Below are 25,337 nucleotides of genomic sequence, written 5' to 3'. Positions count from 1 at the left end.
CTCCCTCTCCCTCTCTCTCCCTCTTCTCTCCCTCTCTCTCCCTCCCTCTCGCTCCCTCTCTCCTCCCTCCTCGCTCTCCCTCTCCCCCCCTCCCTCCCCCTCCCTCCCCCTCTCCCCCCCCCTCTCCCTCTCCCTCTCCCTCTCCCCCTCCCCTCCCCTCCCCCCCTCTCCCTCTCTCCCTCTCTCCCTCCCCTCTCCGTCTCTCCCTCTCCCCCCCCCTCCCCCTCTCCCCCTCTCCCCTTCTCTCCTTCTCTCTCTCTTCCTCTCTCCCCTCTCCCCTCTCTCCCTCTCTCCTCTCTCTCTCTCTCTCTCACTCTCACCTCTCCCTTTATTTTCTCTCTCTCCCTCTCCCTCTCTCTCCCTCTCTTCCCCCTCTCTCTCTCCCTCTCTCTCTCCACATTCCCTCCCCCCTCCCTTCCCTCTCCCTTCCTCCCCCCCCCCCTCTCTCTCTCTCTCTCTCTCTCTCTCTCTCTCTCTCTCTCTCTCTCTGTCTTTCTCTCCCCTCCCCCTCTCTCCCTCTCTCTCTCTCTCTGTAATTTATCTCGCTTCTGTGCATTTTACAATAATAACATTTTGTTATTTAACACTATTTTTATACAACACAACCTGGGTCCATTCAGCCCATTGAGTTTATGCCAGTTGTCACCGCAGTCCCATTATCCTAATTATTTCCCTGTAAACTATTCTCATTCACATATCAATCAACTCATCCTGATTCTGCGACGACTCCATCTAGAGTAGTGATAATTTACAATGATTTTATCATTTAAAGGACATATTAACATGCTGCCATAACTTTGCAATGCGGGAGGAAACCAGAGAATCCGTGAGGAAACGTGTGTAGAGGGCGGTGAACACAGCCCAGTCCATCAGACCCCACAAACCCCACGCAGGCATCATCGGAGGTCAGGATTGAACCTGCGTCACTGGAGCTGAGCGGCAAACTGTCCCACACTCACTAGTGTCACAAGAAGCATGTTACCACCACTTTGAATCTTTCAAAATGTATACCCACCAACCAATAAGTTAAAAAATTGTATAAAGGTTCACAGAGAGACTGCTCCTGTCATTGCTAGATCCTACGTTGCTAGATGGATTGCACGGTGGTGAGGTCAAGGTAAGAGCGTTCACGTCGATCGCGGCCCTGTTTCCACCAATCTTTCCACCACCACACACAAGAAGCGCAAGAGGCGACAAGACAGACACCATTGTGTGCAGACGCTGAGAAGTGCGGTTGGCTCTGGCTGAACAACTTCTCATCTTGTGTGTGGATTCGATAGGAAGAAGCACGGTGGCGCAGCGGCAGAGTTGTTGCCTCACAGCGCCAGAAATACGGGTTCCATCCTGACTACGGGCGCCGTCTGTACGGAGTTTGTACCTTCCCCCCGTGACCTGCGTGGGTTTTCTCCGAGATCTTCGGTTTCCTCCCACACTCCAAAGACGTGCAGGTTTGTAGGTTAATTGGCTCGGTGTCAATCTATAAAACAAGAAAAAAGTAAACAATTTTCTGAAATCCTGCTGCATTGATCATAATGGACCTTAGAAAATAAGCCAAGAATTTTAAGTTTTACATTTATGTTTGGTTGTTGCTAAGCAATTAGAAAGTACTATGGCAAAATGCAACTTAATTGAGGAATTGTACTTGCTCTGAATATAGATGCAGATTAATTAGAACACAGAATAGTACAATACAGGAAAAGGCCGTCTAGCCAATAATGCCCACAACTGCGGAACATGCTGTCCCGTTCAACTAATCCCCTCTGCCTGCATGTGACTCATCTCCCTCCATTCCCTGTATATCCATGAGACTACGCACATGGGTATGCAGGAACATTGTGTTCCTTGATCGCCAAGAGATACGAGACAGCACGGTGGTGCAGCCGTACAGTTGCTGCCTGACAGCGCCAGAGACCTGGGTTCGATCCTGACTACGGGAACTGATTGTACAGAGTTTGCACGCTCTCCTCAGCTACCTGCGTGGGCTTTCTCCTGCATCTCCAGTATCCTCCCACACTACAACGAGGTACAGGGTTTGTAAGTTAGTTGGCTTGGCATGATTGTAAATTGTCCCAAGTGTGCACAGATTGCGTTAATGTCAAGTCAAGTCAAGTCAAGTCAAGTTTATTTGTCACATACACATACGAGATGTGCAGTGAAATGAAAGTGGCAATGCTCGCGGACTTTTGTGCAAAAGACAAGCAACAAAACAACCAAACAAATTATAAACACAATCATAACACACATATTCTTTTACATAATAAATAATGGAAGGAAAAACGTTCAGTAGAGTTAGTCCCTGGTGAGATAGGCGTTTACAGTCCGAATTGCCTCTGGGAAGAAACGTGTGGGGTTCGCTGGCCAGCACGGACCCGGTGGGCTGAAGGGCCTGTTTCCCTACTGCAGCACTAAACTAAACTAAACTAGACTGAAGATACCCAAGTTGATGTCTGGCTACATGCAGTAAAACCTCAGGCATCACAGCCTGAGCTTGTTTAAGAAGGAACTGCAGATGCTGAAAAATAGGTGGACAAAAAAGTTGGAGAAACTCAGCGGGTGGGGCAGCATCTATGGAGCGAAGGAAATAGGCAACGTTTCGGGCTAAAACCCTTCTTCAGATCATGTGAGGGTGGGGGGGAATGGGAGAAGAAAGGAAGAGGAGGAGCCAGTGGGCTGAGGGAGAGCTGAGAAGGAGAGGAGAAAGTAAGGACTGCCTGAAATTACTCCTCCATGGCCAGAGTGAAGCCCACCGTAAATTGGAGGAGCAGCACCTCATAATTCACTTTTGCAGTCTGCACCCCAGCGGCATGAACTTTGACCTCTAATTTCAGGTAGTCCTTATTTTCTCCTCCCCTTCTCAGCTCTCCCTCAGACCCTCGGGCTCCTCCTAATGCATTTTGTTGTCTCTGTACTGTACACTGACAATGACAATTAAAATTGAATCTGAATCTGAATCTCCTCTTCCTTTTTCCTTTCTTCTCCCCCCCCCCCCCCCCACCCACCCTTCTCCCCCCCTCACATCCGTCTGAAGAAGGGTTTTTGGCCCGAATCGTTGCCCATTTCCTTCGCTCCATATATGCTGCCGCACCCGCTGAGTTTCTCCAGCACTTTTGTCCACAGCCTCTGTCCTGTCGCCTTTACGGAGCAAACTCCTGGTTTCTATTCCGCTTGTCCAGGTTTCTAGCCTGGAAATCTAACTTCCTAAGCAACTCTATTTGCTGCAGTAGATCTAAACCACTCAGCTATCTGCATCTTGGCACACATCAACACACTACTTCAATTAGGAAGGTTTACACCCAGCTTTAAACCCAATTCACACACTATCTAAATTTGATTTTATATTTCATCAACCAATACTTCTGATAGAACATCTTTAAGGGGCTGTCCCACTGCGGCGACCTAATTCTCGAGTTTAGGAGAGTTTGCAATAATGTCATGTTGAAGACCACCTTCAACTTCAATTTGACTGTTGAAGACCAGCTTCAACTAGCTTCGGGAAAATTGGGCACCAAATAGTGGAGAGTGAAGCCAACCTCCTTCGATCTCCTTCGACCTCCCTTCGACTATGATGAAGACTATCAACGACTACCTTCGACTACCCTCGATTACCTACGACTAACTACGACCTACTATGACCTACTACGACTAAACCTACGAGTAAAAAAAGTATCGATTTTTTCCATGGCGACCTTTTTTTATTCGCGGGCATTTTTCAACATGTTGAAAAATACGCCGCAACCTTCTTGAGGCCTCGAGTACACAGGGACTACCCTCGAGCATGAAGGAGAGTCACAAAGACCTCATGTCGACCATGCTGCGAGTATGAGTCGAGGGCAAACTCACCAGAACTCATGGATTAGGTCGCCCAAGTAGGACAGGCCCTTTAGTGTCCTTCTCCAGCAATCTTTAACATACTGGTGGCTATAAGGGGAATTGGATTTATACTAACATATTGAGATGCAGTGAAAAACTTTGTTTTGCATGCTATCCAGACACATCATACTATAAATAAACTATAAGTACATCACATTAGTACAAGAGAGAGGAAGAGGCAGAATGCAGTATTTAGCATTACAGCTAAATAAAAAGTGCAGATTAAAAAAAGAGCAAGAGCTGTAATGAGGTGGATTGGTAGATTGAGAATTTATCTTCGGCATATGAAAGGGCCATTTAAGAGTCTGGGTGGGAAAGAAACGGTTCTTGAATCTGGTGGAGAGTGCTTCAGGCTTCTGTGTTTCCTGCCGGGATGTGGGAGACGAGAGAATGACTGGGTGCGAATGGTCCTTTGTGGAATTCCCTGCCATTTGTGGAATTCCCTGCCACAGAGGGCAGTGGAGGCCAAATCATTGGATGGGTTTAAGAGAGAGTTAGATAGAGCTCTAGGGGCTAGTGGAATCAAGGGATATGGGGAGAAGGCAGGCACGGGTTATTGATTGGGGACGATCAGCCATGATCACAATGAATGGTGGTGCTGGCTCGAAGGGCCGAATGGCCTCCTCCTGCACCTATTTTCCATGTTTCTGTGTTTCTGTGATTATGTGGGTTGCTTTCCTGGGGCAACATGTACATAGAGAGTCAATTAGGGGGGAGGCTGGTTTGCCTGATGAACTGGACAGCTCTCTGCAATTTCATGTGATCTTGGGCTGAGCAGTTGCCACACCACGCTGTCCTGCATTGGGATAGGATACGTTCTACAGTACATCTGTAGAAATTGGTTAGAGTTGAAGTCGTGCTGTATTTTGATAACACCCTGAGGAAGTAGAGGCATTGGTGTTGTCTCGTGGCCATAGTGTCAACCTAGCTCGACCAGGACTATTTGTTGGTGATATGATTTATGGCTAGGAACAAATCTCTCGAGCATCTTCACTTCAATGTCATTGATTCAGGCTGGGGCTTGTTTGCTTGTGGAACGTGATGTATAGCTCTTTCATTCTGCTGATACTAAGGAAGGGGTTGGTTTGACTCCGTGCTATTAGCTCATGGTTAAACACATCATCCTCCAACATTTCCATCTCCCCCCTACATGGTCTCTCTCTCTTTTTTTCTTTTTTTTATTTGGCATGATAAAAATACATTGTTTTATTGCCAAAGTACAAAACATGACATACATGTTTAAAATGCATAAGTATAAATACAAGTATACAGTGCATGGATACCCTCTCTCTCTCTCTCTCTCTCTCTCTCTCATCTCTCTCGCTCTCTCTCTCTCTCTCTCTCTCTCTCTCTCTCTCTCTCTCTCTTCTCTCTCTCTCTCTCTTCTCCCTCTCCCTCTCTCCTGCTCTCTCCATCTCTCCCTCGCTCTCGCTCATTCTCCCCCACTCTCCTTCGAACTCCCCCTCCCTCTCTCTTTCTCTTTCTCCTTCTCCTTCTCCCTCTCTCTATCTCTCTCTCTCTCTCTGTCTCTCTCAGCTCTCCTCTCTCTTTCTCTCTCTCCCTCTTCCTCTGCCGCTCTCTCCATCTCTCCCTCTCTCTCCCTCGCTCTCTCCCTCTCCCTCGCTCTCCCTCGCCTCCCCCTCCGTCTCTCTCTTTCTCTCCCTCCCTCTCCCTCTCTCTCTCTCTCTCTTTCACACCCTCCCTCTCTCTCTTTTTCCCTCTGCCTCTCCCTCTCTCTCTCTCTCTCTCTCTCTCTCTCTCTCTCTCTCTCTCTCTCTCTCTTCGTTCTTCCCCCTGCAAGCACAAGTGATGTAACACCTGTCTCTATATCTCCTCTCTTGCCTCCATCCAGGGACCTCAGCATTCTTTGTAGGTGAGACAGAGGTTCACCTGCAGCCTCATATCCTGCATCCGTTGTTCCCGATGTGGCCTCCTCTACATCGGCGAGACCAAGCGTAGACAGCGACTATTTTGTCATACATTTGCTTCTGATCCGCCAAGGCCTACGGCATTTCCCAGTCGCTAACAACTTTAACTCCCCTTCCCATTCCCACACTGACCTCTCTAACCTAGGCCTCCTCCATTGTCAGAATGACTGAGGCCACACACAAACTCGAGGAACAGCACCTCAAATCACGCTTGAGTAGCTTACAACCCAATGATATGGCCTGAAGAAGGACCAGGACCCGAAACATCACCCATTCATTCTCCCCAGAGATGCTGCCTGTCCCGCTGAATTACTCCTGCGATTTGTGTCTATCTTCAGTGTAAACCAGCATCTGCAATACCTTCCTACACATTCCGGTATGAATGTTGAATTCTCCAATTTTAAGTAACCTCTAACAACTCCCTGCTCCTTTCTCCGCCCCCCCCCCCTCTATTCCATGTGCATCACCTAGACTCCCACCTATTTCTCCACTCCAATCCCACCCCCACCCCCCTTCTACGACTTTCCTATCTCTAGCTTCACAATGCACTACACCTCAAACCTGCCACATGCCTACTGTTCTTATCTCAAGCCTTTGTTCCAAACATCTGCCTATCAAAACCTCCCTCCCCTGCATCATACTTTGTGCTGCCTCTCCCCTTTTGCAGTGCTGCCTCTCTCCTTCTTCCACTATCCCCTCTCCCTCCCTCCCTCCCCCCACACCCACCACAGTTTTATGTTTATGTTTTTATGTTTACTTTAGCTTTCAGCTAAATCTTAACTAGATTGCACTTTTAACTTTTGCACTTTTTATAATGCATTTTTAATTTTGCTTTTCTTTTCTTTTAGTTCGATTTTATTTCATTTTATTATTTAATTTTATTGTATGACATGTTTTTATGTGAAGCACTTTGAGTCTGCCTCGTGTATGAAATGTGCTATATAAATAAAGTTGCCTTGCCTTGCCACAGTCTGAAGAACAGTCTTGACCCAAAACATCACCTATCCATGTTCCCCAGCGATGCTGCCTGACCTGCTGAGTTACTCCAGCAACGTGTGTTCTTATTTGGCTCCCGCTCCTTCATTGCTTGTCATCCAAACCTGTAAATGGAGACAGGGCTGAGTTTGCCAGCTTAGTTTTGAATGTGTCGGGAGTTCAGTAGGGGCTGAATATGCAGCGTTGTGGGTCGTCAGGTAAACATGGAGAATGGTTTATCACCTGTCCTTGCTGATTGCGGTCTACAGGTCAGGAAGTCAGGGAGTTACTGAGGGAACTGTTGGGTCGTGGGTTCAGGAGTTTGGAGATGAGTTTGGTTGGAGTTATGATGTTGCTGGTAGAGTTAGAGTCAATAAAGGACTTCGACAAAGGTGTTTTTGTTATCCAGATGTTCCAGCACTGAGTGTGGTTGAGTGCAGATGATGCATTAGCCAGTAATCAAAGTGCTTTATAAAAAGGTCTTCGGAAGAGGCGTTTAGCAGTTTCACAGTGTGTCTACTCCGCAGAGGCAAAGTTCTGACAGCTTCTGCGTTAAACAATGCTGCAGTATAAAGCAATTAGTAACATAGTACGTAGGAAGGAACGGGCGATATTGGTTTAAACCAAAGATAGACGCAAAAAGCTGGAGTAACTCAGCGGGACGGGCAGCATCTCTGGAGAGAAGGAATAGGTGACGTTTCAGTTCGAGACCCTTCCTCAGAGTTGCTTCAATCTTTAAAGTTGCATCTGACCAATATCCTAAACATCACATTTGTTGGAATGATAGTCTCTGCGGACTAGCGACTGGCGCTAGGCAGGCATGTAAACCCACTTACTGAGATATCACCCTGCGCATTTGGCTCAGATAAGTGCGTTCCCATCTCTCACTCCATCTTCAAAGCTAATGCAGCTACTTGGCACTTCAAAAACAGTGGAGGCTTTGTGGCCCATTGTTGTTTCCCAGCCTCAAACATATTAAAGCAATGGAGATCTGTCGTTTATACACATCAAACCAAACGAAGCATGACAGTAATTTGCAAATATCACCATGGATGTTCTGAAATTTAAATTAGTGTGAAAATTGATTAAGGCTGCATTCTTGAAATCACAGTTTGTTTATTAAGGAAAGGAGATAGCAATGCTTTCAGTGACAAAATATGCCACTTATTTTCTTGCCTGCATAACAGTCTTCAAAGCCATGTGCTTTCTCACCCCCTCTTGAAACATTCTTTTTGGTTTTGTTGAGAAGCTGTCATTTGCTTACGTTTATGGTTTTAACGTTAACTCAGAAGCTGACACAAACATGGAATATATTCCAACATTTTGGAACATTCTGTCTCCATTCACCTTTATATAAAAAAAAACTAGATAGACACAAAATACTGAAGTAACTCAGCGGGACAGGCAGCATCTTTGGGGAGGAATGGGTGACGTTTCGGGTCGAGACCCTTCTTCAGAGAAAAGTCGTCACTCATTCCTTCTCTCCAGAGATGCTGCCTGTCCTGCTGAGTTACTCCAGCATTTTGAGTATCTTCGGTTTAAACCAGCATCTGCAGTTCCTTTCTCTACTAAATAAAAACACTGTAACTTTGTGATACTTTACATTTCTCCAAGTATTTCCAGCTGCTTTGAAGTCGATTGTTTATCCTTGAGATGTAGTCATCGCCATTTTCCAGATAATAATGGCAATAAATTCTACGCAGATCAGTTGAACTACAGTAAACAAGGAATAGTTACGCAACTAATTTTGTGTTGAAAGAAACATCTGTTAAAGACAGCAAAACACCTTTCTGTTCTCCCTCAATTAGTCATCTGCAAAGTTAACCAAAAAAGAAACACAAGTCCTCCTCTTCATCTCGTTGAAATGACATCTGGAGCCCAGTATCAATACAATGAGTGGGCCAGGAATCCTTCAAGCAAGAACTCCACAAGAAATGAACTTAGCAAAGGGTATCCAAGCATGATAAGTACGGGTGTCAGAGGTTGTGGGGAGATGACCATAACCTGGACTCTAACCTGCTGCTGACCTTCTACCGCTCGTCCATCGAGAGCCTGCTGACATACTGCATTACAGCATGGTACGGCAGCTGCACCATGGCAGACAGGGAGAGGCTTCAGAGGGTAACTAGGACAGCACAGAAGATCATTGGTTGCCCTCTCCCCTCCCTGATGGATATTTACACCTCCCGCTGCCTTAGCAGGGCAAAGAATATCATCAAGGACAGCTCCCATCCTGCGTTTGGACTGTTTGACCTGCTGCCCTCTGGAAGGCGTTATAGGTGCATCAAAACTAGGACAAATAGACTCAGGAATAGTTGCTTTCCGAAAGTCATAACTATTCTTAATTCACACATGCACTGACTTCACAGCCCAACACCCGGACTTCCATCTATTCTATCCACGTACTGAAATTTGGAACTGTAATGTGTATTGTAACTGTAATTTTTAATATTTTTAAATTTTTTTTTAATATTTAAAATAATTTTTAAACAACTGCCTAAAAATACTGCCTATTCATCCTTCACCATTTTGCCTTTATAGATATGTATATAGCGCCGCAGAATTGTGCACCTATCCTCCCCCCCACCTTTTGTTTTGTTTTCTGTTTCTTGTTTTTTGTACTAAATTATATGTATGCACTGAGTACGAGCTGCTTTTAACCTCATTGTACATGTATAGTGACAATAAATGGCATATCTATATCTATCTATCTATCTATCTATCTATCTATCTATCTATCTATCTATCTATCTATCTATCTATCTATCTATCTATCTATCTATCTATCTATCTATCTATCTCTATGACAGTAGAATGGGGTTAGGAGGGAGAGATAGGTCAGCCATGATTGAATGGCAGAGTAGACTTGATGGGCTGAATGGCTTAAATCCCTCTCCTATCATCTATGATCTGATGATGAGATTGGGCAAGTTGGAATAAAAGGCTTCCTCTTCTTGCGTATGGCGTGCACAGCCTAAAGCTGTAGGACAACTTGTTCGATTTTATCTTAGTTGATTGTGCACGCCAGGTTGATTGCATTCGTCGAAACAGGGCGGACCACGTGAAGGTTGCAATCTCCCACCCCGGATAAAATGCTGAAGCAGAGAGGTGACTGGATTGCATTAAGGTCAATTGGAAAAGGGTATGATTAAAATGACATAAACATTAATATCTTTGTGACGTTCATAAGGAAGACGCCTTCAGGTGAGATAGATAAAAGTGAAATGCTTGAAGGTGGAGAAGGGATCTAAATAGATTAGTGCAGGACCAAGTATGCTATTCAGGAGGTTATTCTTACATGTAGGAAGGATGCTGGTTTAAACCAAAGTTTGACACAAAAAGCTGGAGTAACTCGGCGGTCAGATAGCATCTCTGGAGAAAATAAATAGGTGACGTTTTGGGTCGAGACCCTTCTTCAGACTCATAGAAACATAGAAAATAGGTGCAAGAGGAGGCCATTTGGCCCTTCAAGCCAGCACCGCCATTCATTGTGATCATGGCTGATCGTCCCAAATCAATAACCCGTGCCTGTCTTCTGCCCATATCCCTTGATTCCACTAGCCCCTAGAGCTCTATCTAACTCTCTCTTAAATCCATCCAGTGATCTGTGGCAGGGAATTCCACAATTTCACAACTCTCTGGGTAAAAAAACGTTTTTTCTCACCTCAGTCTTAAATGGCCTCCCCTTTATTCCAAGACTGTGGCCCCTGGTTCTGGACTCACCCAACATTGGGAACATTTTTCCTGCATCTAGCCTGCCCAGTCTTTTTTGAATGTTATATGTTTCTATAAGATCCCCCCTCTTCCTTCTAAACTCCTGAAGAAGGGTCACAACCCGAAATGCACTGATTCCTTTTCTCCAGAGATGCTGCCTGACTCACCGAGTAACTCCAGCTTTTTGTGTCTATGTTCAAATAGGACAACAGGTGAATTTGCGAGTATTATTTCAAATGTTTCATGTTATGTTTATCTGTTTTTAAGGAAATTGGCAAAATCGACGTTGATTCTTGTGCTGGTCTTTGGAGTCCATTATGCTGTGTTTATTGGTGTGCCACACACCTACGTTGGGTTAGCATGGGAAATCAGGATGCACTTTGAGCTTTTCTTCAACTCATTCCAGGTAGGATCATCTCACGAAAGAAGCAAAATAATATGCGAGTTTCTGAAACACCATGTCTGTGCTGTTATTGATCAAAGTGCAAAGTTACTCAAGAAATGTATCCCAAGGGTCACAGAGTCAGTTTGGTTTTGTTTATCGTCACGTATAACCAGGTACAGTGAAAAGCCTTTGTTGCGTGCTATCCAGGCAGCGGAAAGACAATACGTAATCACAATCGAGCCATTTTCAGTGTATAGATACCTGTACATGGTAAGGAAATAACGTTCAGAGCAAGGTGAAGCCAGTAAAGTCCGATCGAGGACAGTCTGAGGGTCTCCAATAAGGTAGATGGTAGATCAGCACTGCTCTCAGGTTGTGGTAGGATGATTCAGTTGCCTGATAATAGCTGGGAAGAAACTGGGAAGAGTCTGTGCTGTCTATAAAGCTCTCAATTACACTCTTCCCGCACTGCACGAATCCCATTTTATTCCCGTATTCCCACCAATTTCTCCCAGATTCTGTTCCTCACCTCCACAATAGCAGCAATTAACCTACCAACTCACACATTTTTGGAATATAGGAAGAAATCGGAACTCATGGGGGAATCCCATTCGGTCAAAGGGTTGACAACTAAAGGTCAGGATTGAATCTGGTTTTGACACAAAATGTTGGAGTAACTCAGCGGGTCAGGCAGCATCTCTGGATAGAAGGAATGGGTGACATTTTGGGTCGAGACTCTTCTTCTGACTGAGATTCAGGGGTGAGGGAGACACAGAGATAAGGAAGTGCAAGGTGTGAAAATGAGACATCAAAGGGGACGGAGCTCAGGGAATAGATCATCGTTAGCTAGGAGAAGGTAAAATTGAATCTGGTTTGCTGTGCTTGGATTCCACAGGCTTTTAGCGCTTGGTGAATCGTGAATATTGAAGGAAGAATACATTTTGATATATGCAGTGTAATCATTTGTTTTCAACAGGGTAGTAAAGAAATGTTGGCAAAAAGATGGATAACATTCTTTCCATAAAAATAAGTTTCTAACGCAAACTGAGCCATTGTAAACCAGGTTGCGATTCACAATTGACAATAGTCTCAGATTTTGGGGGAATCAAGGGTTAAGGGAATCAAATAGGAAAGTGATGATCTGCCCAAAATCAGATTCGCCAACATTTTGGAAGCTATAGGGGTCACATTGCCCTACTCCTGCTTCAATTTCCTTTGTGTTTATGTTTAACTGGTGTTGAACTGCACATGAACACTTCTTATTTATAACTATAAGTAAATAATAATAATAAAATAATAATAATTTTATTTATAGAGCACTTTAAAAACAAACATAGCTGCAACAAAGTGCTGTACATCACTATTCATTGACAAAAAAGTTAATACACACCAAAAATAACAATCAAAAGAAATAGTAGGAAAAGACATGTAAAATAAAGAAACATCAAAAACACCACAAACAGTAGCAAAGCCTCAGGCATGGTCAAAAGCCAGGGAGTACAAATGTGTTTTAAATACAAGTAGATATAAGTAAATAGGCGCAGCGGTAGAGTTGCTGCCTTACAGCGCCAGAGACCCGGGTTCGATCCTGACTACAGGTGCTGTCTGTACAGAGTTTGTACATTCTCCCTGTGACCTGCGTAGGTTTTCTATGATACACAAAAATGCTGGAGAAACTCAGCGGGTGCAGCAGCATCTGTGGAACCAAGGAAATCGGTTTCCTACGGGATCTCTGGTTTCCTCCCGCACATACAGGTTTATCGGTTATTTCACTTGCTATAATTGTAAAATTGTCCCTCATGTGTGTAGTATGGAGTTAGTGTACAGAGATTGCTGGTTGGCATGGACTGTTTATGTGCAATTCTCTGCCTCAGAGGGCAATGGAGGCCGGTTCTCTGGATGCTTTCAAGAGAGAACTAGATAAGGCTCATAAAAATAGTGGAGTCAAGGGATACGGGGAGAAGGCAGGAATGGGGTACTGATTGTGGATGATTAGCCATGATCACATTGAATGGCAGTGCTGGCTCGAAGGGCCGAATGGCCTACTCCTGTGCCTATTGTTTATTGTCTATTGTCTATTGTTTCCGTGCTGTATCTCTAAACTAAACTAAGCTAAACTAAACAAGTCATTAACTGTGACCCATGTAGATTGATTATAATATAACATCTGGCAATCCTATCAAATAACCATTAAAAATGTAATCAAATCCAGATCAGTGCTTACTCTATTCATAAAATCACTCTTGGATTGTACATGCTCCAATTTAAAGAGAATCATCCTCAATGGAGATAATTTAATTTAGTTTAGAGAGACAGTGCGGAAACAGGCCCTTCGGCCCACCGAGTCCACTGACCAGCGATCCCCGCACATTAATAATATCCTACACTCACTAGGGACAATTTACACTTAATGCAAGCCAATTCACCTACAAACCTGTACATCTTTGGAACATGGGAGGAAACTGAAGATCTCAGACAAGATCATGGGGAGACCGTACAAACTCCGTACAGACAGCACCAGTAGTCGGGATTGAACCCGGGTCTACTGATGCTGTAAGGCAGCAACTCTACCGCTGCACCACCGTGCCACCCTAAATTTGAACGGAGCCTTATTGCTTAGTAGATTTTGTAGTGTGAACTGGATCAGGGATAAATTGGCACTGACACATTTTCCAATGTCACTTCCAAGTGTTAATTCTCCAGTTCATTTACTACACTGGCATCCATCTGACAAAATGGAAAATTGCTCAATGATGTCCTATTCAGAAAAATCAGGACAATTCCAATCAATGGTCATCCCCTTTGACTCATTGTCAAGCATTGGCTAAGAAATAGCTGATGCCATTGGCAATGCAGTCAAATTATTATACTCAGCAATAGCACGGTTACGAATGCTGAGTCTGGTAGACAAAAATGCTGGAGAAACTCAGCGGGTGAGGCAGCATCTATGGAGCGAAGGAAATAGGTGACGTTCCAGGCCGAGACCCTTCTTCACCTCGGTCTGATAGATGCTGCCTCGCCAGCTGAATTTCTCCAGCATTTTTGTCCACCTTCGATTTTTCCAGCATCTGCAGTTCGTTCTTAAACAATGCTGAGTCTGGGTTCAGACAGGACCACTTAGCACCAGATCACAATGCAGCCTTGTTCCAAAGGCACTACGTTAAGGAGGCTATCTATATATTGCATCCCACTACGTCATGCCACCACTAGCCACATTTTCCCATCATCCCACCACTAGCTCCATCTTCCCACCACCACCTCTTTCTACTTTCCGCCGAGACCGTTCCTTCCACAAATCCCTGCTTAATTCATCCCTTCCCATCCAAACCAAACCCTCCCCTCTCCAGGGACCTTCCCCTGAAACCGCAAGAGATACAACACCTTCTCCCTAGGCTCCGTCCGTGGATCCCGACAGTCTTGTCAGGTGAGACAGAGGATCACTAGCACCTCCTCCAACCTCATGTACTGTATCCGCTGTTCCACACGTGGACTCCTATATATCGGCAAGAGCAAGCACAGACTTATCGATTATTTTGTTAAACCCATTCGCTCAGTCATCCTAGGCCTACATGATCTCCTGGTTGCCAAACACTTTAGCTCCCCCTCTCATCTTCCATACTGACCTTTCTGTCCTGGGCCTCCTCTATTGTCAGAGTGAGGCCCAGCAAAAATTGGAGGAACAGCATCTCATATTTCGCTTGGGCAGCTTACACCCCAGTGATATGAATATTGACTTCTCTAACTTCAAGTAACCCTTGCTTTCCCTCTCTCTCCATCCCTCCCTCATCCTAGTTCTCTGACTTGGTCTACTGTTCTTCTGATTAAATATTACTGATTGTGTGTTGTGTTGTGTTGTCACCTTCCCCTCAGCTAACAATGAACCATTCTACATTTCCTTATCGTCTGCTTTGATCTGTCGTTTTCACACCTTACACTTCCATATACCCTTCCATACCCTTAGCCCTCATAGTAAGAGGATTTCAGTGTAGGAGTAAAGAGGTTCTTCTGCAGTTGTATAGGGCTCTGGTGGGACCACATCTGGAGTATTGTGTCCAGTTTTGGTCTCCAAATTTGAGGAAGGACATCCTTGTGATTGAGGCAGTGCAGCGTAGGTTCACGAGATTGATCCCTGGGATGGCGGGACTGTCATATGCGGAAAGATTGAAAAGACTAGGCTTGTATTCACTGGAGTTTAGAAGGATGAGGGGATATCTTATAGAAACATATAAAATTATAAAAGGACTGGACAAACTAGATGCAGGAAAAATGTTCCCAATGTTGGGCGAGTCCAGAACCAGGGGCCACATTTAGAATAAATGGGAGGTTGTGTAGAATTCAAGTTTCTGTAAGTCCTGCTGAGGATTCAGGTTGGAATCACTGCTGTTCTATTTTGATTTTTGACCGATGTTAATTTGACTATTATTCTAATGCTGTTGGATGGGTCTGTTGTTTGCAGGGATTCTTTGTTGCAATCATCTACTGTTTCTGCACTGGAGAGGTAAGTCATCCTTTTACTTTGCCGTCAAGAATGCACCCACAACCAGATTAAATCGGTCACTTTCTCCTTGGAAAGATATTTTGGATTTCCCCATTTTTTTACACGGAAATCATCAGAGTCAACAACTGTAGATGCTCAAAATCTGAAATAGAAACAGGAACGGTTGAGGCAGAAACACTCAACGGGTCAGGCAGCATCTGCGGAAGGAGAAATAATGGTAATTAACATTTCAGGTGTGGTGAAGGGCCTTCAGCCTTTGGTGTTATCTCTATTTTCTTTTGCACAGACTGCCTGATCTGCTGAATATTTCCAGCATTTTCTGACGTAGAGTCAGAAAACTAAATTAAGAATTGGTCAGTATGGACTCACCGCCAGGTCCAACTGTAAGGGCAGCATTCCTAAATCAAATGGACTTTCTCCACAATCTAATTGATTCATTGTTGAAGATTTGCAAGATTTATTTAATTCATTTAAGTTATAATTTAATATATCAATAAAAATATATGATATAATAGAATTAATTAATATGATAATATTATAAATTATTTTCTATAATATTATATATAATTATTATATGATATACATTGTTAAAGATATTATTCATTATTAAAATATATAATTTAATTAATTAATGAATAAATTAGAAATATGATTAATTAACCACTTGATAATGTAATCAGATTAATTAATTAATTAATTAGTTCCATTTATTTAATTTATTCAAGTTATTTAATGGCAAATTTAAATCTTCCCAGCTTTCGAAGTGGAATTCAGAATATCTCTGGTTCAATGATCCATTTCCCGGGATATTGGTGCAGTGTCATTTAACCTGTTTCTGAATCTGAAGGTAGTACATCTCATCCCTGCTGCTACAACTTCCTGACAAATCTCCCTGTGGTTGTCATTAAGCTCACTCCTGCTCATGGAGTCATAGACTTACTTGTACATCATGGAAACAACACTTTCAGCTCACCAAATCAACACTGACCAACAAACCAACCTCCCTTATCCCACCTGCCTGCATTAATTCCATCAGTACCTGTCCAGGTGCCTCCCCACCCAACACAACATCCTCTGACATTTCTGCTGAGACCAAATGTAGACTAGGCCACCGTTTCACCGAATACTTGAGCTCTATCCACCAGGGTCCACTGTATCTCCCGGTTGCCAACTATTTTAACTCCCCTTCCCATCCTCACATCTGTCCTTGGGCTCCTTCATTGCCAGAGAGAGGCCAGCCGCAAACTGAAGGAAAAGCACCTTAGGCAGTTTGTAACTCAGCTGTATGTACATTGAATTCTCCAATATTGAGTACTATCTCCCCCCACCTCCTGTCTCTTTCCCATGTTTCCCTTCATCCCACACACTTCTCCCACCATTTTCTACCCCTAGTCACCCTGCTCCTTTCCTCTCCATTATATGTGCCTGTCCCAAGTTCTCCATTAACCTTTGATCCCCCTCTCTCCCCCCTGTCCCCTTACACCCATAACCTTCCCCCTCACTTTGCACTTCACTCCTCTTCTACTTATCACCCCTGTTGACTCCATTTCATCTCGAGCCTTTGTCACTTACCCCATCATCTGCCAGCCAACCCCTTCTCTGTCTCCTATAAACACCTATCATTGACCAGGCTTTATTTCCACCCCCACCTGACCCTTCCAGCTTTCTCTCCCATTTCTCCAACCTGCCTGAAGAAGGTCCTGACCTGAAACGTCATCTGTCAATTTCCCTCCACGGATGTTGCCTGACCCACTAAGTTCCACCAGTACTTTGTGTTTTGCTCAAGATTCCCAACAACTGCAGTTTCTTGTGGCTCCTCCGAAATGCTGTTACTGTTCCTTTCACTGGCACCACCTCAGGCAGCTCGTTCCAGATTTTATTTACTCTTTGTGTGGAATCCCTCAGTTCCCATTTACAATAAAAAGCTCCAGCTTAAATTTAGGGGCGGCACGGTGGCCCAGCGGTAGAGTTGCTTCCTCACAGCACCAGAGACCCAGGTTCGATCCTGACTCTGGGTGCTGTCTGTACGGAGTTTGTACGTTCTCCCCGTGACCGCGTGGGTTTTCACCGAGATCTTCAGTTTCCTCCCACAGGTTTGTAGGTTAATTCACCTGGTATAAATGTAAAATTGTCTCCAGTGTAGTGTGCGGAGATCGTTGGTCGGTGTGGACTCGGGTGGGTCAAGGTGCCTGTTTCCGCACTGTATCTCTAAACTACACTAAATTAAAATAAAAACAAATGTCAATTTGGTTTAATATAATTAGACATTCATTTTCCAAAGGTTCAGACAGAAATTAAAAAGTTATGGACAAGGTGGACACTGTCCATGGACTGGAATGGCAAGACAAGTTATGGTTCGCACAGATATGCCACGGCACTAACCAACCTGACCAACAGCACGGCCAGCCACGAGCAGGTGACTGGGCACATGTCACTGTTAACGTGCAAACTCCGCAAGAATGGAGCCAAGCAGGAAATTGCTCAGCTGACCTTACCTGGGTGTGTAAGAAGCAGCTCTGACCACGACAGTATCCAGGCAGCCATTCCAGAAGAATTCAACGGAAATGAAAAAAAACAAGAAGATATCATTTTCCTTCGAGAACACTCAAAACCAGCTTAGAAGACAAACGGAGACGTGAAGAACTGATTTAAAGCACAACAAAGTTATAATTAAATTAATATTTCCCCATCAAAAATGTTTTGTATGTTCATTTAGTATTATTCAGCTCAGATAAAACTGTAGATTGTTGCATATAAGGTCATAAGATCATAAGATCATAAGGAATAGGAGTAGAATTAGGTCATTTGGACCATCAAGTCTACTCTGCCATGCAATCATGGCTAATCTATCTCTGTGCTATGTGATTCAAATTTCATCTACTTCATATTTTACCATGCTACGTATGATTTGTGTGAGAAGCTGTAAGGTATTTTCCTTCTCCCTTCGCTTCTGCAAAAGGTTTTAAAATAAATAAACACAGTTTTAAGTCAATGCTTGTATAAATAGTGAATGCTGAATCCTGTTGAAAGTACAAATGTAACGATTGTTTCTTAATAAGTAAATTTCTCTTCACTTGTTTAAAGGAAGCAAAACATTTAAATGACTGGCTTTGTCTTGTGCTTCTGATTTGATGTCATTTCAACTTCCCTCTGAATTCCACACTGACTTGTCAATGCTTGGCCTTCCCTGTTGCTGCAGTGAGGCCAAATGCAAGCTAGAACTGCACTGCATGTTCCACTTGGGTGCCCGACAGTGGTATAAACATTCAATTTTCCTATTTCAAGTAACCAATTCCCCTGTTTTCCTTTCCCACTCCCACCTGTCAAACAGGATTCTCTCTCCCTTTGTGTCGGAAGGAACTGCAAATGGGTGAGGCAGCAACTCTGGCGAGAAAGAATGGGAGATGTTTCGGGTCGAGACCCTTCTTCAGTCTGAATAATAATGGTTCATGGTTTGAGACCCTTCTTCAGTCTGAAGAAGGGTCTCGACCCGAAACATCACCCATTCCTTCTCTCCAAAGATGCTGCCTCACCCGCTGAGTTACTCCAGCATTTTGTGTCTACCTTCAATTTAAACCAGCATCTGGAGTTCTTTCTTACAAAATGAACTGCAAATGCTGGTTTAAACCAAAGACACAAAAAGCTGGAGTAACTCAACGGGTTGGACAGAATCTCTGGAGGAAAATCTGAAGAGGGGTCTCGACTTGAAATCACCTATTCCTTCTCTCCAGTCATGCTGTCTGACCCGCTGAGTTACTCCAGCTTTTTGTGTCTATCTTCTCTCTCCCTTTGTTCATCTTTTCCATCCCTTACCTCACCCCCACGTTGTCTAGAATCATTCAGATCCCCTGCTGGTTCCATCTCCCTATCATCACTCCTGTATCTAGTTTCCCATAGCCTATCAGTCTCTGTCTCACCTCTCCCCTTCTCTTTACTATCTTCCCTCTTCACTCTTAGACCTGATGCAATGTCTCGACCAAAGGTATTGACCATCTCCTTGCTTCCACAGGTGCTGCCTGACCCACTGAATTCTTCCAGCAGTTTTATGCTAGAAATTGCCCATGTTTGACCCAAATGGTGCTTAAGTCCCATGTATTTCTCCAAAGGTTGGGTGAAAGGGGAGGTGAAGATTGTTCCCAATGTTGGGGAAGTCCAGAACAAGGGGTCACAGTTTAATGATAAGGGGGAAATCTTTTAGGACCGAGATGAGGAAAACTTTTTTTCACACAGAGAGTGGTGAATCTCTGGAATTCTCTGCCACAGAAGGTAGTTGAGGCCAGTTCATTGGCTATATTTAAGAGGGAGTTAGATGTGGCCCTTGTGGCTAAAGGGATCAGGGGGTATGGAGAGAAGGCAGGTACAGGATACTGAGTTGGATGATCAGCCATGATCATATTGAATGGTGGTGCAGGCTCGAAGGGCCGAATGGCCTACTCCTGCACCTAATTTCTATGTTCTATGTTTCTATGTAAGACACTGATTAGTGGCTTGGATTTGACAGCATCGACCAAACTAACACTTATACTGAAGATAGGCACAAAAAGCTGGAGTAACTCAGCAGGTCAGGCAGCATCTCTGGAGAAAAGGAATAGGTGACGTTTCGGGTAGAGACCCTTCTTAATCACTTACTCCTTTTCTCCAGAGATGCTGCCTGACCCGCTGAGTTACTCCAGCTTTTTGTGTCTATCATCGGTTTAAACCAGCATCTGCAGTTCCTTCCTGCACACTTTGTATGGGCTCTTGTACAGTGGTGGTAATCAAGGCAAAGACAAAACAGTTCTCTTCCCTCTGTTGGTGGTCAGCAAACTGTGTGAATAGAGGCAACAGTGTGCCTCCAGTACTATAAGTCCTGATCGGGTTGGGGAAGGTCCAAATCCTGAAGTGCAATTTAGAATATTAATTGCAATATAACCTGAAGAGAATGTGGAATCAATGGACGATTAAAAGAGGTTGAAAACCAACAAAGAAAACGTAATTTAAAAAAATTATCAATCACAATCACAATAAATATTTGATGGAACGAGACTGCTCTCTTCAACTTCCAGTGATGGAATAATCTACCTTGATAATAATAAGTTGCTTCATCCAATTTCTGATATGTGGCACCTGTATCCTCTTGCTGTTGTAGGAAGGAACTGCAGATGCTGGTTTACACCGAAGATAGACACTAAATGCTGGAGTAACTCAGCGGGACAATACAATACAATACAATACAATTTATTTGTCATTTGAACCCCTTGAGGTCCAAACGAAATGACGTTTCTGCAGCCATACATTACAAACAAATAGACCCAAGACACAACATAATTTACATAAACATCCATCACATCGCTGTGATGGAAGGCCAAAAAAACTTATCTCTCCACTGCACTCTCCCCCCACGATGTCAGAGTCAAAGTCAAAGCCCCCGGCTGGCGATGGCGATTGTCCTGCGGCCATTAAAGCCACGCCGGGTGATGCAAGGCTGCACACCGGGTTCTTGATGTTAGAGCCCCCGGCGTGCGCTCGCAGAGTCCCGCGGCCATTGCAAGCCGCGCGGGGCGGTGCTGTGAGGCCCCGCTCCAGGAGCTCTTCGACCCCGCAACTCGGGCGGGAGAAGTTGCCATTGCGGGAGCCCTGAAAAGCGGTCTCCCTCCAGTGACCCGCGGGCTCCCGGTGCCGCTGTCCGCCAGACCCGCAGTTGCAGCCTCCGAATCTCCAGAGGTCGGGCCGCAGCAGCAGCAGCGCTCCACCGCTCCACCCGCTCCGGACTCGGCCAGCTCCGCGACGGGGAGGTGAGTCGTTGGCACCAGAGCCCCCGGTCTTCCCCTTTAGGAGGCCGCTCCTCGTTGCAGCCCCAACGACAACGGAGACCAGACAAAGAAAAGGTCGGGTCTCCCATGCAGGGAGAGATTTAAAAAGTTACCCCCTCCCCCCATCCCACCCCCCCCCCCCCCACCCCCCACAAAAAACAAAAAAAACCAAACAAAAAAAAAAAAAAAAAAAAAAACTATATAAAAACATAGACAAAAAATAATAAAAACGCAGACGGGCTGCAGAGGCCGCTGCTGACGAGAGTCGCGTCGCCTACCAAACAGCATCTCTGGAGAGAAGGAATGCGCCTGAAGAAGGGTCTCAAACCAAAACGTCCCCCATTCCTTCTATCCAGAGATGCTGCCTGTCCCGCTGAGTTACTCCAGCATTTTGTGTCCATCCTCTTGATGTGATGAGTTCACAATCAGCAGTAGTCCTAGCTGCCATCAGTTTATTCACATTGGTGTTAACTCCTGCCAATCTGTGCCCACATTCATCTTCACCTCAAAATAAATGCTCAGCAGTATATTTCACCCATGCAGCTTCACTTGCATTGATCCCAGTCAAAGAGTCGAACAGCACATGAAGGCAGGCACTGCCCATCATCAAGCACTCACATTAATCCCATTGTACCATCATTTTGCCTTCAATGCCTTGCAATTCAAGTGCGCACCCAGATATTGTGACAGAACCTGCCTCCACCAGTCTGCTCCAGATTGCAACACTCTTCTAGATGAACCAAAGATCCATATATCCCTGCAAAACATTTTATAAAACTACTCGACCAAGTGGGACCTGTTGGGCCCCATTCCCCCAACGCAATAATCCACCACTCACCCATTCCCCCAACGCAACCCGTTTGCACCACTCACCCATTGCCCAAACGTAACCCGTTCCCCCAACACAATATTGCACCACTCATTCATAGCCCCATCTGCGCAGGGGCTGCTCATTTTGCCTTATTCACACTCCCTCATTTTAAACTTTAAAAAAAATTAATTGTACTGTGACTTTAAGAAAAATGCATTTGCACCTGCTAGAGCTAGCAGGACTCAGTGTTCTTGGATAGCAACAATGTTGTGACCAGGGCTACAATCCCATTGTGACATAATTGGCGTCATATGTAAATGATATCCCATTGTGATTGGAGGACTGTGAGATGCCATTGTGATGTCATCACTGGAAGTTGCCAGAAAAATCTCAAAGCAGAGTCACAGTTATTCTTCTCAAAGTTGTTTATTTTTTAAAGTTTAAATATCAATAACTTGTGAAATATAACATAAAATCTGAAGGAAACGTGATTCGATCAACGACGGAAAAAATCTGAGTAAGGTTCAAAAAAAATTTAGTGCTACTGTGTACCGTTTTGGCGAAAATACCATCACACACACACACACACACACAAACAAGACAAAACAAGACAATAGTATATAGATTAAGCACCAGCTTTGCCTTTACTTTCAATTCCCTTGTTCCCACCAAATCATTCTGAGTCTCTTCTCACCTACATCCCTGCATGTTGCAACCCAGTCTTTGTGAATTCAATGCTTAGATCAGCTACCAATGCCACGGTTACAAAAATATTCCCAATAAAGGATGTTATTGAAAAAAAAACTAAAGTACAAAATTGCTAGAAATCCGCAATTGCAAGAAAGTTGCATATCCGCACAAGAGACTGCAAGTCCTGGAATCTTGAATAAAAAACAAATTGTTGGAGAATCTCAGAGGGTCAGGCAGCATCTGCAGAGGGAGATGGACGGAGACATTTTAGGTCGGGACCGTTCTTCAGACGGATGGTGTGGAAGGGAGATAACTGGTTGACAGAGGTGACAGGGAGGGGTGGGGCAAGAACTGGCATAAGTTCATAAGTGATGTGCAGAATTAGGCCATTCGGCCCATCAAGTCTACTCCGCCATGCAATCAATCTGATCTATCTCTCCCTCCTAACCCTTTTCATCCGCCATCTCCCCATAACCCCTGACACCCGCAAATTCAACCACTTCTTACCTGAACCTAACTCTCAATTGCTGGTACAACATTTTCCTTTTCAAATATAAGTCAATACTATTGAAAATACTGCCACCAAGTTGTTGCACTACAACTGAATTGAAAGCAGAACACTGGAAGGGAAGTAATCTGAATCACCTTGCCCTGCTGAGTGCTAATACTTGAAAAGGAAATGTAAGCAATGTTGTAAAGAAGGAGATTTCTGTTATTAAAAGATACATCATTGTGCATTTATTATGCAATCATAAAAAGACCGTGGTTTTGATTGTAGGTGCAGTTTTGCAACTTGGTGCTTTTCATATGCAGTGAAAATACTTTCATGTACTCTTTGGGAAAGGAAGCATTGAAATTAAAGTCTGTGACAATTTAATAAAGGAATTGCGCATATAAAGATTACGTTGTTTGCTTTTCTTATTAATGCACTTTAAATTATGAATCCCCATTAGTAATTCAAACTGGTGTTTGGTCCATGTGGGAGGTAACATGTTGCTCACAAAATTGGCTGTTTTGTTTCATATATAACCATGGGGGTTACCCTTCAGAGTATTTCACAATGGCCTGATATTATGGAATATATTCCAGAACCCTTTCTTCATATTAATATTTCTTCAATGTTCACTGCCTCAACTATGGCACATCACGACTGCAATGTGCAGTGAGTCCCTGCTCATCACCCATGTTTATGTTTATCGCAATTACCATGTGCAACTTTGTATCTAGAGGGGCTGTCCCACTTGGGCGACCTAATTGGCGAGTTTAGAACAGTTTAAAAAATGACATGTTGAAGACATCCTTCGACTATGTAGAAGACCAGCTTCGACTAGCTACGACTAGCTACGACTAACTTTGAGAAAATTGGACACCGAATAGTGGGGAGTGAAGACAACCTCCTTCGATCTCCTTCGACCTCCTTTCGACTATGATGAAGACTATCTATGACTACCTTCGACTACCTTTGACTACCTTTTTGGTGTATTTCATGGTGGGTGTGTGGAATGATCTGCCAGAGGAACTAGTTGAGGCAGGGACTATCCCAACATTTCAGAAACAGGTAGACGAGTACATGGTTAGGACAGGTTTGGAGGGATATGGGCCAAACGCAGACAGGTGGGACTAGTTTAGATGGGGCATTGTTGGTCGGTGTGGGCAAGTTGGACTGAAGGGCCTGTTTCCATGCTGTATCACTGTGACTCTATGATGTTCCCCATGTGACCTCCTGCACATTGACAAGACCAAGGGCAGACACGACGACCATTTCACTGAACACTTGCGCCACGGCCAACTAGATCTCCCAGATGTTAACAAATTATTTTAACTCCCCTTCTCATTCCCATCCTGATCTTTTTGTCCCTGAACCCTCCATTGCCAGAAAGAGGCCACACACAATCTGGAGGAACAGCAGTCATATTCTGCTTGGGTAGCTTAAAGCCCAACAGTATGAACAGTTTGTGGGACAGTCTTGGACTAGAGGTCATAGCCTCAGAATTACAGGACGTTTTTTTAGGAAGGAGATGAAAAATATTTTTTTTTAGAGGATGGTGAATCTGTGCAATTCTTTGCCACAAAAGGCTGGAGGCCAAGTCAATGGATATTTTAATTTGTTTAAATTTTTATTTATTTATTAGAAGTAGAGTACATTACAATAATACAAGCCAAAGATAACGTAATGCATTTCTTTTACCACTTCATTTTTTAAGCTTTAAAAAGAAAGAAAGTTAAAGAAATTGAGATAGAATCGTGAGTGTGTGAAAGTGATCAAGACAAAAGATCCATAGGCGCGAAGAGTTAGAAAGAAAAGTTAAGAAGTAAGCCATAGAAAAGAAAATAAGAGAAAAAGAAACAGAAGCTATGTTAAAAGTAGAAAACAGAGCTGAAAGGGATATACCAACTTCGTATTTTTCATCCACCCGTACCAGGTCCTGAAACCATTTCTTTTCAGAGTTCTGTCGCACCTTATACTTGTAGTAAGTCGATAAATGCAGACCAAGTCTTTTGGACTTTCAAGGCTCCCGCAACGGCGACTTCTCCCGCCCGAGTTGCGGGGTTGAAGAGTTCCTGGAGCGGGTAATTACCATCGCCCCGCGCGGCTTGGAATGGCCGCGGGACTCTGCGAGCGCACGCCGGGGGCTCTAACATCAAGACCCGGTGTGCGACCTTGCATCACCCG

The 25,337-nt window shown here is 44.2% G+C and overlaps 1 protein-coding gene across 1 annotated transcript in view; it reads left to right on the top strand.

Annotated features, from left to right (window-relative positions):
• LOC129698546 (parathyroid hormone 2 receptor-like) overlaps window positions 1–18,044 on the top strand; it is a 126,622-nt gene extending 108,578 nt beyond the window's left edge. Inside the window, exons 11-13 of the mRNA XM_055637625.1 lie at window positions 10,755–10,893; window positions 15,329–15,370; window positions 17,652–18,044. Of these exons, the coding sequence (XP_055493600.1) occupies window positions 10,755–10,893; window positions 15,329–15,370; window positions 17,652–17,990 (520 nt within the window). The 3' untranslated portion in view covers window positions 17,991–18,044. The remainder of the gene's footprint in view (window positions 1–10,754; window positions 10,894–15,328; window positions 15,371–17,651) is intronic.
• The last annotated feature ends 7,293 nt before the right edge of the window (window positions 18,045–25,337 follow it).

The sequence above is a fragment of the Leucoraja erinacea genome, chromosome 7, assembly GCF_028641065.1.
Source record: "Leucoraja erinacea ecotype New England chromosome 7, Leri_hhj_1, whole genome shotgun sequence".
NCBI classification, from domain to species: domain Eukaryota; kingdom Metazoa; phylum Chordata; class Chondrichthyes; order Rajiformes; family Rajidae; genus Leucoraja; species Leucoraja erinaceus.
The sequence above is the reverse complement of the archived record's forward strand: the minus strand, read 5'-3'. Positions and strand labels throughout refer to the sequence as shown.